At 46.0% G+C, this 14490-nt stretch overlaps 1 protein-coding gene across 3 annotated transcripts in view; it reads left to right on the top strand.

Annotated features, from left to right (window-relative positions):
- The window catches only part of vps13d (vacuolar protein sorting 13 homolog D), a 70609-nt gene extending 58388 nt beyond the window's left edge, over positions 1-12221 (top strand). For all 3 annotated transcript variants that reach the window (XM_070447880.1, XM_024004975.1, XM_024004974.1), the window contains 3 exons: positions 7924-8055; positions 10493-10733; positions 10962-12221. In XM_070447880.1, coding sequence (XP_070303981.1) covers positions 7924-8055; positions 10493-10733; positions 10962-11093 — 505 coding nt within the window. In that variant the 3' untranslated portion in view covers positions 11094-12221. The remainder of the gene's footprint in view (positions 1-7923; positions 8056-10492; positions 10734-10961) is intronic.
- The last annotated feature ends 2269 nt before the right edge of the window (positions 12222-14490 follow it).

Raw genomic sequence — 14490 nt, 5'->3', positions numbered from 1 at the left:
TAAACGTTTCTGCTGTGTGAGGGAGGGAGCGGAGGAGAAGGGAGCGAAGGGAGAGGAAGGGGGGGGGGGGGGGCACTCCGAAGCGCTGCCTGCCACAGTGTGTCTACAAGTTCAGCCAGAGTTCAACCCAGAGAATGTGCCGGAATCATGGTTCACAGCAGACACTGACCACGCTATCACACCCACTTAATAACACACTCACCACAGGTAGGACTAAACACACACACTACTGCTTTCACTCGCATACACACTTACACTCTCACATACCAACACACTCACATACTAACACAACATGCTCCCCAACACTGTTACATGCCTATTAATCAAGCAGTGATATTGATGTGATACCATCGCAATACAGAAGAAAAGCTGTAAAATGATTTAAAGGAACAATGGTTGGGTTATATACAGTTCCTCCCTACTGTGGATTGAGTGCTCATCACATGACCTTCTTCCACTGTGCATGAAGCCCTTCTCTTTACCCTCTGTATGACTGGCTCAGATCACATCTCCAGAAAGCACATACTAGGAAATAAACAATCAATGAGAAGCAGACGTTGTGTGATTTCGCACTCCCCTGCTCTCCTGCCCCTGCTTCGTGAACTCTCCCTCCTGTCTTTCACACAACCCTCCCGCCAACACAGACACACACACACACACAATCTCACCCTGCCGTAGGCTCTGTCTCTCTCTCACTCACACACACACACCCACACTTTCTCTCTCCACACCACCCCTTCCCTCCCCTTCCCTCGGTCCTGGCAACCCTCTAGAGCCAGCTCAATTACAATTCCCAAACAAAGCGGGAGAGACGCACTCCTCACATCCCCTCAGCACACTGTCAACTCAGTCCTAGGCATTCCTTCACTACACTTGAGGAGAAACAGAACATTAGACCCATGTTTTCAAAAACCCGCTTATGGGAAAGATGTACAGCACATTACAGTGCCGTAATTGACCTAGGTAGCAGTGTTGTTGATATAATTAGTTATGGATTGTCATCAGATTTAGACGTATATCAATATGTTGTTTAAATCAAATCAAATCAAATTGTTATTAGTCACATTACACATGGTATGCAGATGTAATGCGAGTGTAGCGAAATGCTTGTGCTTTAGTTCCGAACAATGCAGTAAAAACCAACAAGTAATCTAACCCTAACAATTCCACAACTACTACCTTATTACACACACACAAGTGTAAAGGGATAAAGAAATATGTACATAAAGATATATGAATGCAGTGGTGGTACAGAACGGCATGGCAAGACTGCAAGTAGATGCGTATAGAAATCTACATATGCACAAAGCAAGTCCACCCACTCTTTCTGGCCAACATAGAAAATGAGCACTGACAACAGCAGCGACTTCACAGTGAAACCACAGGGCTGGGAAAGTGAGAGGAAGGAATGTTTTTATTTTGTCAACCCTGCGTAAGGTTGAAAAGCAGACCAGCACAGACATGCTAATGATGTGTCTCACCACCAAGCCATCTACACCACTGTTACGGATGGTTTTAGCATAACCGCCATTCCACATCTCTAGGAGGATGGGGTTATTCCAACCCGCATTCCAAGATATTCACTTCTGTACAGTTGAGACATTTCATATAATCTAATCTTCTAACAAAGTTATACCTCTCTGCAGTGCATCCATGAACCTTGAGCCAATTGCTGTTAGGTGTTCACTCATGGCTGTATGGTCACATTTTATAAGCTCCATAAGACTATTTTCAAATGGAGAACTACCAACTGAGCTTGTCTTAATAGGAAAGGTCCTAAGTGACCTCTCCAATATATCAATTGGATCTGAAAATTTCAGCCTTCCACCCAGATGGCATAAGTGAATTACTAGCATATTGCTTACAGTAACTACCCATCCAATCTGCTCTGATCTGCATGAAGTGCCTAGGGCCAGGGCAATATAGGAATTTGGGGTGCTGTCTCCTGGGAGGAAACGGCCGGAGCAGGGCGGTGCTGTCTCCTTAGGAGAACCGGCCGGAGCAGGGCGGTGCTGACAGCAGTCGGTTCCTCCCTCCAGGCAGGCCTCCAGAGCCTGACCCACAGATGAACCCCGCTTGCCAGGCTAGAGGGGACAGATCTGCCCTCTCATCTGCCAGAGCTGCCCACAGGCTGGAACGCTTCTCTCTCCTTCTCGAATGTCACGCTACGCTGCCATTCTAGTAGACCTGGCTTGTCCTACGCTATTTACACTGATGTGGACTGTGCCCCCCCCCAAATTTCTCACCCGTGACGCCTCTCTTCATCTCTTTGTCCACCACACCCACCTACTTACTTACTTACCTAGCCGGCCAGCCAGCCCGAGGAAGCCCTCATCATATACAGCCCCCTGCTCCCCGGCGCCCAGACTCCCCACACGCTCCCATTCCACACTCAGCGGCTCCCAGCTGGCAGACAGCCTGGAACCTGTCTCTCCCAAGAAAAGCAAAACCCCCCCAGCCCCAGCCGGTAGAGCAGAGCAGAGCACAGTGCCGCCTTTGTGAATCCACCGGAGCCCATCGGCCCTAATCAAAAAGGCGCAGCCCCGGCAGATTCAAGCCAGATGTGGGGATTCCAGCCGGGGCCAGGCTGACTGGCAGCCGGAATGAGAGGGGGGGTGGAGGGGTTTGTCTGAAGGGGAAACCTTAGCTCAGACCTGGCACAGGCAGAGCTGGCACCAGGGCACTGTGTGACCTCTTCCACCTCTCAACAGCCTCACAGGTCCTTTCCCAATCTGAATCAGTCTCCAACCAGTGTTCTAATTAAACCACCTTACGCACCTGTGTTGACCGCCATGTTGACACTGTTTTGGCTCATATGTAAAGCTGCTGACGTATTGATGCTGGTATTCATAAAGCTGCTGGCTAAGCTGATTTTGATGTGTATTTCATAAGCTGCTGGCTAAGCTGTTATATTGAGCTGTGTTTTCATAAAGCTGCTGGTTAAGCTGTTCTATTGATTGCTGTGTATTTCATAAAGCTGCTGTTAAGCTGTTCTATTGATGCTGTTATTAATAAAGCTGCTGGTTAAGCTGTTATATTGATGCTTGTATTCATAAAGCTGCTGCGTTAAGCTGTTCTATTGATGCTGTGTATTTAATAAAGCTGCTGGTTAAGCTGTTATATTATGCTGGATTTCATAAAGCTGCTGGTTAAGCTTTCTATTGATGCTGTGTATTTCATAAGCTGCTGTAGCTGTTATATTGATGCTGTGATTTCATTAACAGTGCTGGTAAGCTGTTCTATTGATGCTGTGTATTTCATAAAGCTGCTGGTTAAGCTGTTCTATTGATGCTGTGTATCTCATTTAAAGCTGCTTAGCAAAGCTGTTAATTGATGCTGTGTATTTAATAAGCTGCTGGTTAAGCTGTTATATTGATGCTGTGTATTTCATAAACGCGCGGTTAAGCTGTTCTATTGATGCTGTGTATTTCATAAGCTGGCTGGTTAAGCGTTATTGATGCTGTTATTTCATAAAGCTGCTGGTTAAGCTGTTTCTATTGATGCTGTGTATTTTCTAAAAGCTGCTGGTTCAAGCTGTTATATTGATGCTGTGTATTTCATAAAGCTGCTGTATAAGCTGTTCTATTAGATCTGTGTATTTAATAAAGCTGTACTAGCAAAGTTATATTGATGCTGTGTATTGGCAAGCTATACTGACTGCTGACGCTCTCTTGTTCTTCCTTTCTGTGTTGCATGTTGAAGTGTGCTCGGGTGAGGAAGCCACGCCGATGCTGGTAAAGTGGACACCCACGGCCTCGCCCCGTCTCCCCACCCAGGCCGACGGACAGGAGCAGCCTCTTCCAACCTCACTGACAGCATCCACCTGATGTCGAGCCTCACACTCCTTTCTGAGCCTTCCAGACGTAAGCCTGCGTTGCCTGGCCAGTCCACCCCTTGTTTTGGTAGGAACTTTAGGGTCAAGAACCAGTGCCAACAGTCGTGGGCAGACTTCTTGCTCCAGCCCTGCCTCTAAACACACCTGATTCAACTCTGTCTTTCATTTACACCAGTGATGAAGTTTGGTGATGTTCTGGTACAAAAGCCTGCACTGAATATGTTGACTTATTTAAAAGTTTGGAGAAACTCACATCTCTGATGATCCTGATTAATATTGCTTAACGTTTAAGTTTATTAATAAAAGATTTAAGTATCTCCAGAGTGAGAAAGCACCAGAACAGTTCAACCCAAGTCTTCTCTGCTGGCCCTGAGACGCATTTGGCTTCCTCAAACAGTGCTAACTAAAATCCAGAGGCAGCAAGAAACTCCTGCTCCCTCTAGCCCACTTGACCTCTGACCCTTAGAGATGTTAACCAGACAACTTACTATTCAGCTCAGCTCGGGCGCTAGGTCACACCATGCTCTGTTAACTTACTAATAGGTTCGTGCAAACCTCATGCTGAGTTTTAGAGAATGACAGTGCATACGTGTTACCTTGAAAATAAGTGCTCCAGCTTTATTTTTCAGCAGGGAATCAACTCCGATCTATCCCACTCACACAGTTTTGCAAACAACGTATTTACACTTAACCATTACATTTAAGTCCATTTAGCGACGCCTCTTATCCACAGGCGACTTACAAATTCGGATCTGCATCTCACCCTATATATTCCAGCTGGAACAACCACTTACAATAGTGCATCTTAACTCTTTTAAGGGACGGGCGTTAAGGATACTTATCCCTACTCCTGTATCCTAAAGATTGGTGGGTTCAGGTGTCTCCGTAACGGTGGCCTGATTGACTCCGCTGAACCTGGCGTCGTGAGGGAGTTTGTTCCACCAACGAGTTCAGCCAGAGTTCACCCGAGAGAATGTGCTAGAATCATGGGTCACAAAGGACACTGACCACTCTATCACACCCACTCATAACACACTCACACAGGTAGAGACTAAACACACACATACTTAGGTTTTCACACACACATTTATACTTACACTCTCACTTGCACATACCAACAGACTTGCATAGTCGCACACACACATATGCTCCCCCTGACACTGTCATGCCTATTAATCAAGCAGTGATATTGATGTGATACCATCGCGTCTGTCTCTTATACACATCTAGATGTGTATAAGAGACAACTAACACACATGCTCCCCAACACTGTCATGCCTATTAATCAAGCAGTGATATTGATGTGATACCATCGCATACAGAAGAAAAGCTGTAAAATGATTTAAAGGAACAATGGTGGGGTTATATACAGTTCCTCCCTACTGTGGATTGAGTTGCTCATCACATGACCTTCTTCACTGTGCATGAAGCCCTTTCTCTTTACCCTCTGTATGACTGGCTCAGATCACATCTCCAGAAAAGCACATACTAGGAAATAAACAAGTCAATGAGAAGCAGACGTTGTGTGATGGTTCGCACTCCCCTTGCTCTCCTGCCCTGCTCGTGAACTCTCCCTCCTGTCTTTCACACAACCCTCCCGCCACACAGACACACACACACACAATCTCACCCTGCCGTCGCTCTGTCTCTCTCTCACTCACACACACACACCCACACTTTCTCTCGCACACACTCCCCTTCCCTCCCCTTCCCTCGGTCCTGGCAACCCTCTAGAGCCAGCTCAATTACAATTCCCAAACAAAGGGGGAGAGAAGCACTCCTCACACTCCCTCAGCACACTGTCAATCCAGTCCCAGACATTCCTTCACTACAAATACACTACATTGCAATGAGGAGAAACAGAACATTAGACCCATGTTTTCAAAAACCCGCTTATGGGAAAGATGTACAGCACATTACAGTGCGTAATTGACCTAGGTAGCAGTGTTGTTGATATATTAGTTATGGATTGTCATCAGATTTAGACGTATTCAATATGTTGGTTTAAATCAAATCAAATCAAATTGTATTAGTCACATACACATGGTTAGCAGATGTTAATGCGAGTGTAGCGAAATGCTTGTGCTTCTAGTTCCGACAATGCAGTAATAACCAACAAGTAATCTAACCTAACAATTCCACAACTACTACCTTATACACACACACAAGTGTAAAGGGATAAAGAATATGTACATAAAGATATATGAATGAGTGGTGGTACAGAACGGCATGGCAAGATGCAGTAGATGGTATAGAAATCTACACTATGCACAAAGCAAGTCCACCCACTCTTTCTGGCCCAACATAGAAAATGAGCATGACAACAGCAGCGACTTCACAGTGAAACCACAGGGCTGGAAAGTGAGAGGAGAGGAATGTTTTTATTTTGTCAACCCTGCGTAAGGGTTGACAAAGCACAGACAGCACAGACATGCTAATGATGTGTCTCACCACAAGCCATCTACACACTGTTACGGAATGTGTTTTAGCATAACCGCCATTCCACATCTCTAGGAGGATGGGGGTTATTCCACCCGCATTCCAAGATATTCACTTCTGTACAGTTGAGACATTTCATATAATCTATCTTCTAACAAGTTATACCTCTCTGCAGTGCATGCCATGAACACTTGAGCCAATTGCTGTTAGGTGTTCACTCATGGCTGTAGGGTCACATTTTATAAGCTCCATAAGATTTTCAAATGGAGGAACTACCAACTGAGCTTGTCTAATAGGAAAGGTCCTAAGTGACCTCCTCATATATCAATTTGGATCTGAAAATTCAGCCTTCCAGATGGCATAGTGGAATTACTAGCATATTGCTTATGCAGTAACTACCCATCCAATCTGCTCTGATCTGCATGAAGTGCCTAGGGCCAGGGGCAATATAGGAGATTGGGCGGTGCTSTCTCCTGGAGGAGAACGGCCGGAGCAGGGCGGTGCTGTCTCCTGGAGGAGAACGGCCGGAGCAGGGCGGTGCTGACAGCAGTCGGTTCCTCCTCCAGGCAGGCCTCCAGAGCCTGACCCACAGATGAACCCCGCTTGCCAGGCTAGAGGGACAGATCTGCCCTCTCATCTCCAGAGCTGCCCACAAGGCTGGAACGCTTCTCTCTCCTTCTCGAATGTCACAGCTACGCTGCCATTCTAGTAGACCTGGCTTGTCCTACGCTATTTACACTGATGTGGAGCTGTGCCCCCCCCCAATTTCTCACCCGTGACGCCTCTCTTCATCTCTTTGTCCACACACCCACCTACTTACTTACTTACCTAGCCGGCCAGCCAGCCCGAGGAGCCCTCATCATATACAGCCCCCTGGCTCCCGGCGCCCAGACTCCCCACACGCTCCCATTCCACCACATCAGCGGCTCCAGCTGCAGACAGCCTGGAACCTGTCTCTCCCCAAGAAAAGCAAACCCCCCCAGCCCAGCCGGGTAGAGCAGAGCAGCACAGTGCCGCCTTTGTGAATCCACCGGAGCCCATCGGGCCCTAATCAAAAGAGCGCAGCCCCGGCAGATTCAAGCCAGATGTGGGGATTCCAGCCGGGGCCAGGCTGACTGGCAGCCGGAATGAGAGGGGGGGTGGAGGGGTTGTCTGAAGGGGAAACCTTAGCTCAGACCTGGCACAGGCAGGCTGGCACCAGGGCACTGTGTGACCTCTTCACCTCTCAACAGCCTCACAGGTCCTTTCCAATCTGAATCAGTCTCAACCAGTGTTCTATAAACCACCTTACGCACTGTGTTGACCTGCCATGTTGACACTGTTTTTGGCTCATATGTAAAGCTGCTGACGTATTGATGCTGTGTATTTCATAAAGCTGCTGGCTAAGCTGTTATTTTGATGCTGTGTATTTCATAAAGCTGCTGGCTAAGCTGTTATATTGATGCTGTGTATTTCATAAAGCTGCTGGTTAAGCTGTTCTATTGATGCTGNTATTGATGCTGTGTATTTCATAAAGCTGCTGGTTAAGCTGTTCTATTGATGCTGTGTATTTAATAAAGCTGCTAGCAAAGCTGTTATATTGATGCTGTGTATTTGGCAAGCTATACTGACTGCTGACGCTGCTCTTTGTTTTCCTTCCTGTGTTGCAGGTTGAGTGTGCTGCGGGTGAGGAAGCCACGATGCTGTAAGGGACCCCAGGGCCTGCTGCCCCGCTTCTCCTCCACCCAGGCCGACGGACAGGAGCAGCTCTTCCACCTCACTGACAGCATCCACTCTGAGTTGTGAGTCACACTCCTGTTCTGAGCTTCCAGAGTTAAGCTGCTGTCTGGCCAGTCACCCTTGTTTTGGTTGGACTTTAGTGTAAGAACAGTGGCCACAGTGTGTGCAGACTTTTGCTCCAGCCCTGCTCTAACACACCTGATTCAACTCGTCTTTCATTTACACCATGATGAGTTGGTGATGATCTGGAACAAAAGCCTGCTGAATATGTTGACTTATTTAAAAGGTTTGGAGAAACTCACATCTCTGATTGATCTGATTAATATTGCATTACGTTTAAGTTTATTAATAAAGATTTAGTATCTCCAGAGTGAGAAAGACGGTTAACCAGTCTTTCTGCTGGCCCTGAGAGCATTTGTCTTCTCACAGGCTAATAAATCCAGAGGCAGCAGAACCCTGTCTCTAGCCATTGACCTCTGACCCTAGAGATGTTAACCAGACAATTACTCAGCTCAGCCTCTGGGCTGCCTAGGTCACACCATGTTTGTTAACGTTAGCATGTGTTGTGCAAACCTCATGTGAGTTTTAGGAAATGACATGCATAGTGGTTACTTGAAAATAAGTGCCTCCAGCTTTTATTTTCAGCAGGGAATCAACTCCGATCTATCCAGCTCACACAGTTTTGCCAAACAAGTCATTTACATTTACATTACATTTAAGTCATTTAGCAGACGCTCTTATCCAGAGCGACTTACAAATTGGTGCATTCACCTTATGATATCCAGTGGAACAACCACTTTACAATAGTGCATCTAACTCCTTTTAAGGGGGGGGGGGGTAGAGGGATTACTTTATCCTATCCTAGGTATTCCTTAAAGAGGTGGGGTTTCAGGTGTCTCCGGAAGGTGGTGATTGACTCCGCTGACCTGGCGTCGTGAGGGAGTTTGTTCCACCATTGGGGTGCCAGAGCAGCGAACAGTTTTGACTGGGCTGAGCGGGAACTGTACTTCCTCACAGGTAGGGAGGCGAGCAGGCCAGAGGTGGATGAACGCAGTGCCCTTGTTTGGGTGTAGGGCCTGATCAGAGCCTGAAGGTACGGAGGTGCCGTTCCCCTCACAGCTCCGTAGGCAAGCACCATGGTCTTGTAGCGGATGCGAGCTTCAACTGGAAGCCAGTGGAGAGAGCGGAGGAGCGGGGTGACGTGAGAGAACTTGGGAAGGTTGAACACCAGACGGGCTGCGGCGTGTCCTTCCCCGGGAGGAAGAGCAGCTCTGTCTTGCCGAGGTTCAGCTTGAGGTGGTGATCCGTCATCCACACTGATATGTCTGCCAGACATGCAGAGATGCGATTCGCCACCTGGTTATCAGAAGGGGGAAAGGAGAAGATTAATTGTGTGTCTGCATAGCAATGATAGGAGAGACCATGTGAGGATATGACAGAGCCAAGTGACTTGGTGTATAGCGAGAATAGGAGAGGGCCTAGAACAGAGCCCTGGGGGACACCAGTGGTGAGAGCACGTGGTGCGGAGACAGATTCTCGCCACGCCACCTGGTAGGAGCGACCTGTCAGGTAGGCGCAATCCAAGCGTGGGCCACGCCGGAGATGCCCAACTCGGAGAGGGTGGAGAGGAGGATCTGATGTTCACAGTATCAAAGGCAGCCGAATAGGTCTAGAAGGATGAGAGCAGAGGAGAGAGAGTTAGCTTTAGCAGTGCGGAGCGCCTCCATGACACAGAGAAGAGCAGTCTCAGTTGAATGACTAGTCTTGAAACCTGACTGATTTGGATCAAGAAGGTCATTCTGAGAGAGATAGCAGGAGAGCTGGCCAAGGACGGCACGTTCAAGAGTTTTGGAGAGAAAAAGAAGAAGGATACTGGTCTGTAGTTGTTGACATCGGAGGGATCGAGTGTAGGTTTTTTCAGAAGGGGTGCAACTCTCGCTCTCTTGAAGACGGAAGGGACGTAGCCAGCGGTCAAGATGAGTTGATGAGCGAGGTAGTAAGGGAGAAGGTCTCCGGAAATGGTCTGGAGAAGAGAGGAGGATAGGGTCAAGCGGGCAGGTTGTTGGGCGGCCGGCCGTCACAAGACGCGAGATTTCATCTGGAGAGAGGGGGGAGAAAAGAGGTCAAAGCACAGGGTAGGGCAGTGTGAGCAGAACCAGCGGTGTCGTTTGACTTAGCATACGAGGATCGGATGTCGTCAACCTTCTTTTCAAAATGGTTGACGAAGTCATCCGCAGAGAGGGAGGAGGGGGAGGAGGATTCAGGAGGGAGGAGAAGGTGGCAAAGAGCTTCCTAGGGTTAGAGGCAGATGCTTGGAATTTAGTGGTAGAAAGTGGCTTTAGCAGCAGAGACAGAAGAGGAGAATGTAGAGAGGAGGKAGTGAAAGGATGCCAGGTCCGCAGGGAGGCGAGTTTTCCTCCATTTCCGCTCGGCTGCCCGGAGCCCGGTTCTGTCATGATTTCTAAACGTTTTTCTCTCTCTCTCTCCCTCCTCACTTAGCTTCATTGCTGTGGAGCCCATAGACACCTACTGCGTGCTCATATCTTCCAAAGTGGTCTACTTCCTCAAGCCTGGTGAATTTGTGGACCGCGAGGCCATTTTCCTGGAGGTCAAGTATGATGACCTGTACCACTGCCTGGTCTCAAAGGACCATGGGAAGGTGTATGTGCAGCTCACCAAGAAGGCAGAGAGCACCAGCAGTGGCGTAGCCATGCCAGGCCCTTCCCACCAGAAGCCTATGGTAACACTTCCACAACCCTATAAGAACTATTCTGTAGTGTTAATCAATTCACTTCTTAGTAATTGCATTATTATTATTTATTCATTTATTCAAAATGTTGCACATTTTAAAATTGAAAAACGTTCTTTTTTTACTTGTCAAGTAGAAACATTTTTATATTGGTAATGGTTTTCATAGGTTCCACAATGTTAAATTAGGTTTATTTTATTTTCCCTCATGTCCTAATAGGTTCATGTGAAGAGCGAGAATCTTGCTGTAAAAATCTCTCAAGAAATCAACTATGCCAAGAGCCTTTACTACGAGCAGCAGCTCATGCTGCCGCCCAATGAGACTGAAGACTGCATACTATTGGACTCATAACTGACCCCTGGAAAGGGTGGCACATACACATGTTCTTCCTGTTTCTTCCCACTGAAAGTAGTCGTCTTTAATATGTTGCGATAGTGTCTGAAGATATGATCCACAATCACTAGAGAATTTCTCCTATGGCTCTCTAAGGACGGAATGCCCTATCCTGGTCCTGGATGGCAACAGCCTGTTCATTTTCCACCGCCCTGATATGAAGAAAACTAGGCCAGTGCAAAGTGATAGGGCTTGTTGGACTGACCATCTGTATGGGTATAAGGGCTTATGGTCTGGCTGCAGCTTTGTGTGAAGTGAAGCCCATCTCGGGTCAGGATCGGCCCCCGCTGCACTTGGTTTAGTAGCGCAACATAGTTTAGACTGAGAAGGTCCAACATCCCAAGATGCACACGGTTTAAACAATGGAGAAAAAAATATGCCAACAGCTGTTTTATCGACTTCTGTATATTTAGAACACAATACGATGACACAGATGTTTTATTTTACAAAAATGTTTATAAGATAAGACTGGTATATGTCAGTAGATGTACACACATACGAGTAGTGTTATATTATGTTTGTGTATAGACACCTATGTACATATATAGCTACATACCAATATAACACTATAGCTATGTACATAACCAAGTTGGACAATATAATAATTATTTGGGTTGATATGAAGTGAATGAATGCTGTACAAAACTGCCTTTAAAATGTCTTTATTTTGTGTATAAAAGTATTTTGGGGTTGAATTCATTGCACTGACACTTAGTTGGGACACACTGGCTGCTCTTGCCCTCCACCTGGGCCACACCCACCACACAGGGAAGGCAGTCGGGGGAGCTGCCACTCAAGTCCCTAGCCTTTTACAATCATGGGCCTCTGTCTGGTTTCGGTCACCGTTTTATGTAATGACTTTTTTTACCAGTGTCCTTTTTAACCGATTTCTTCTGAGAGCTCTAGGTTTTGGAATGTGTTCCTTGAACATTGAGTTTCTATCTACTGTGATCAGACCAGGGGCCTTAGTTACACCCAACGCTTGTGAAAGGTGGAGGGCATGAGCTTTAACCTGTGCAGGAGGAGGAAAGAGAGTGAATTGATGACATTGCTTATAATAAAGCACCACTACTGCAGTACTCAATACTATGGACCCTCTGTGCCTGTTACTGAACCAAATGTCATGATTTCCATATCATCTGGTGCATCCTTACTGTTTATTCACCCAAATGAAAGGCACAATCTGTAACTACCTCTGCACATAAATTAAGGACCCACTGCTAGCACCTAATTTAAAGGCACATCTTTATACAGTGCCTTCAGTAATTATTGTGACAGTGAATCATTTTTTTCTTCTTTTGGCTCTATACTCCAAAGTTTGGATTTGAAATCAAACAATGACTATGAGGTTAAAGTGCTAATTGTCAGCTTTAATTTGAGGGTGTTTTCATCCATATGTATAATACATGTAATAATACATGTTTATAATATAGAGCACTTTTTGTACATACAGTAGTCTCCCCCCCCCATTTTAGGGGAGCAAAAGTATTGGGACAAATTGACTTGTGTAAAGTAGTAAAAAGGTAAGTATTTGGTCCCATATTCCTAGCACGCAATGACTACATCAAGCTTGTGACTACAAATCTGTTGGATACATTTCCTCTGTTTTGATTGTGTTTCAGATTATTTTGTGCCCAATAGAAATTAATAGTAAATGTGTCATTTTAGAGTCACTTTTATTGTAAATAAGAATAGAATGTRTCTGAACACTTCTACATTAATGTTGTTGCCATGATTAAAGATAATCCTGAATTATGAGTGAGAAAGTTACAGAAGCACAAATATCAAATATAGAGCCAAAGGAAGAAAAATGCTTCACTGTCCCAATAATTCTGGAGGGCGGTGTAGGTGGTCCAGGTATCCTCATGACCTGGCACAAGTGGGGGGGAAGGGTGGGCTTTCCTCTTTTGTTCTCTATTGCTCATTTAGTGCGCACTATTTTGTTTTCACCCTTTAAGTCTGTGTACTTTACTATATTTATACTTGGAATATTGTTTTTCAACAGGAAAAGCTAGACTGCGTCTTTAAAGGAACAATTTGGGCTTTTAACATCAGAGAATTGTACCTTATTTCAAATGGTAACTATAGTTGTGCTCTGTAACCTGTCTCCATGCTGTTACTGAAGTTGAGTCTCCTGAAGTCCTTGGCCTATGCTCCACCATCCCTCTTCTTGATTGACAGGTCAGCGGAGGCTTGGGGTCTCCCCCTTGCTGTGGGGCTAGTCCATTGCTCGTTTGTCTCCCTGACTCCCTCCCAGAGGACATACTCTGCCTGGTGATGGAGCAGTCGCCGTGCCAACAAGGTGAAGGGTTCTGAAGCACTACCATGGTGTTACTGTAAATTTTTTATATTGTGGTCACAGAACAAGGTGTATGGATGGCCCCAGCGGAATTCTAACCCATGATCCTAACGTTGCAAGCGCCATGCTTGACCAACTGAGCCACACATGACCACCAAGCACTGAATGTGAGCTCTTAAAGATGTTTAATCACCTAGTTAGCCCCTAGTCTAAGAATTCTCACACTACATTCAGTCCCACATGGATGAAATTCCCTTTTTACGGGGGTTTAGAATAAGTGGCTTTGCAAGGCATCGGACCGCAAACCCCCATTGAGCCCCCAAGAAGCTGCAGTGATCTTAACAGTGAGAGATGAGCCATCTAAAGATCCTGGCTCGTTTGGATTTCCCTGCCTCCTTCACTGGAGTCGCTGAAGTCTTTTAAAGCTCTCAGAAGAACCTCAATCAAATCCAGGGTTTTTGTGTTTGATCATTGATTGGAAGCTGGCTCTGAACTCAATCTGAAGTGTCTGTCTGATTCCAGAATTCATGTGATTATAAAAAATATGTACAAAGCTTGGACAATTACACAGATTAGTTTTCCTTACAGTTTCATGTCAGGTGAATGTTGTAAGAGAGCCTACATTACGGAGCGAGACAGGCCCTGAGGTTCTGCGTAGTTGTAGTTCAGGGCCACCCTCACCCACAAAGACTGTGAGGAGAAGTCTTTGCATACCGAGGTCATTGGTAGTCATGGAGAGGTTACACACTTCATTTGCATCAAAAGAGAAATTAGGTTGTGGCAAGGAAAAGCTCCCTTCACAGAGGAGAGCATAGTCAATGTATCTAAACCCTAACTAAGAGCATTACTACACTGAACAAAAATATAAATGCAACATGTAAAGTGTTGGTCCCATGTTTCATGAGCTGAAATAAAAGATCCCAGAAATGTTCCATATGCACAAAAAGCTTTTTCTCTCATTTTGTGCACACATTTGTTTACTTCCCTGTTAGTGAGCATTTCTCCTTTGCCAGTAATATGTGGCATATCAAGAAGCTGATTAAACAGCATGTTCAT

This window comes from Salvelinus sp. IW2-2015, linkage group LG17 (assembly GCF_002910315.2).
Source record: "Salvelinus sp. IW2-2015 linkage group LG17, ASM291031v2, whole genome shotgun sequence".
Lineage (NCBI taxonomy): Eukaryota > Metazoa > Chordata > Actinopteri > Salmoniformes > Salmonidae > Salvelinus > Salvelinus sp. IW2-2015.
The sequence above is the reverse complement of the archived record's forward strand: the minus strand, read 5'-3'. Positions and strand labels throughout refer to the sequence as shown.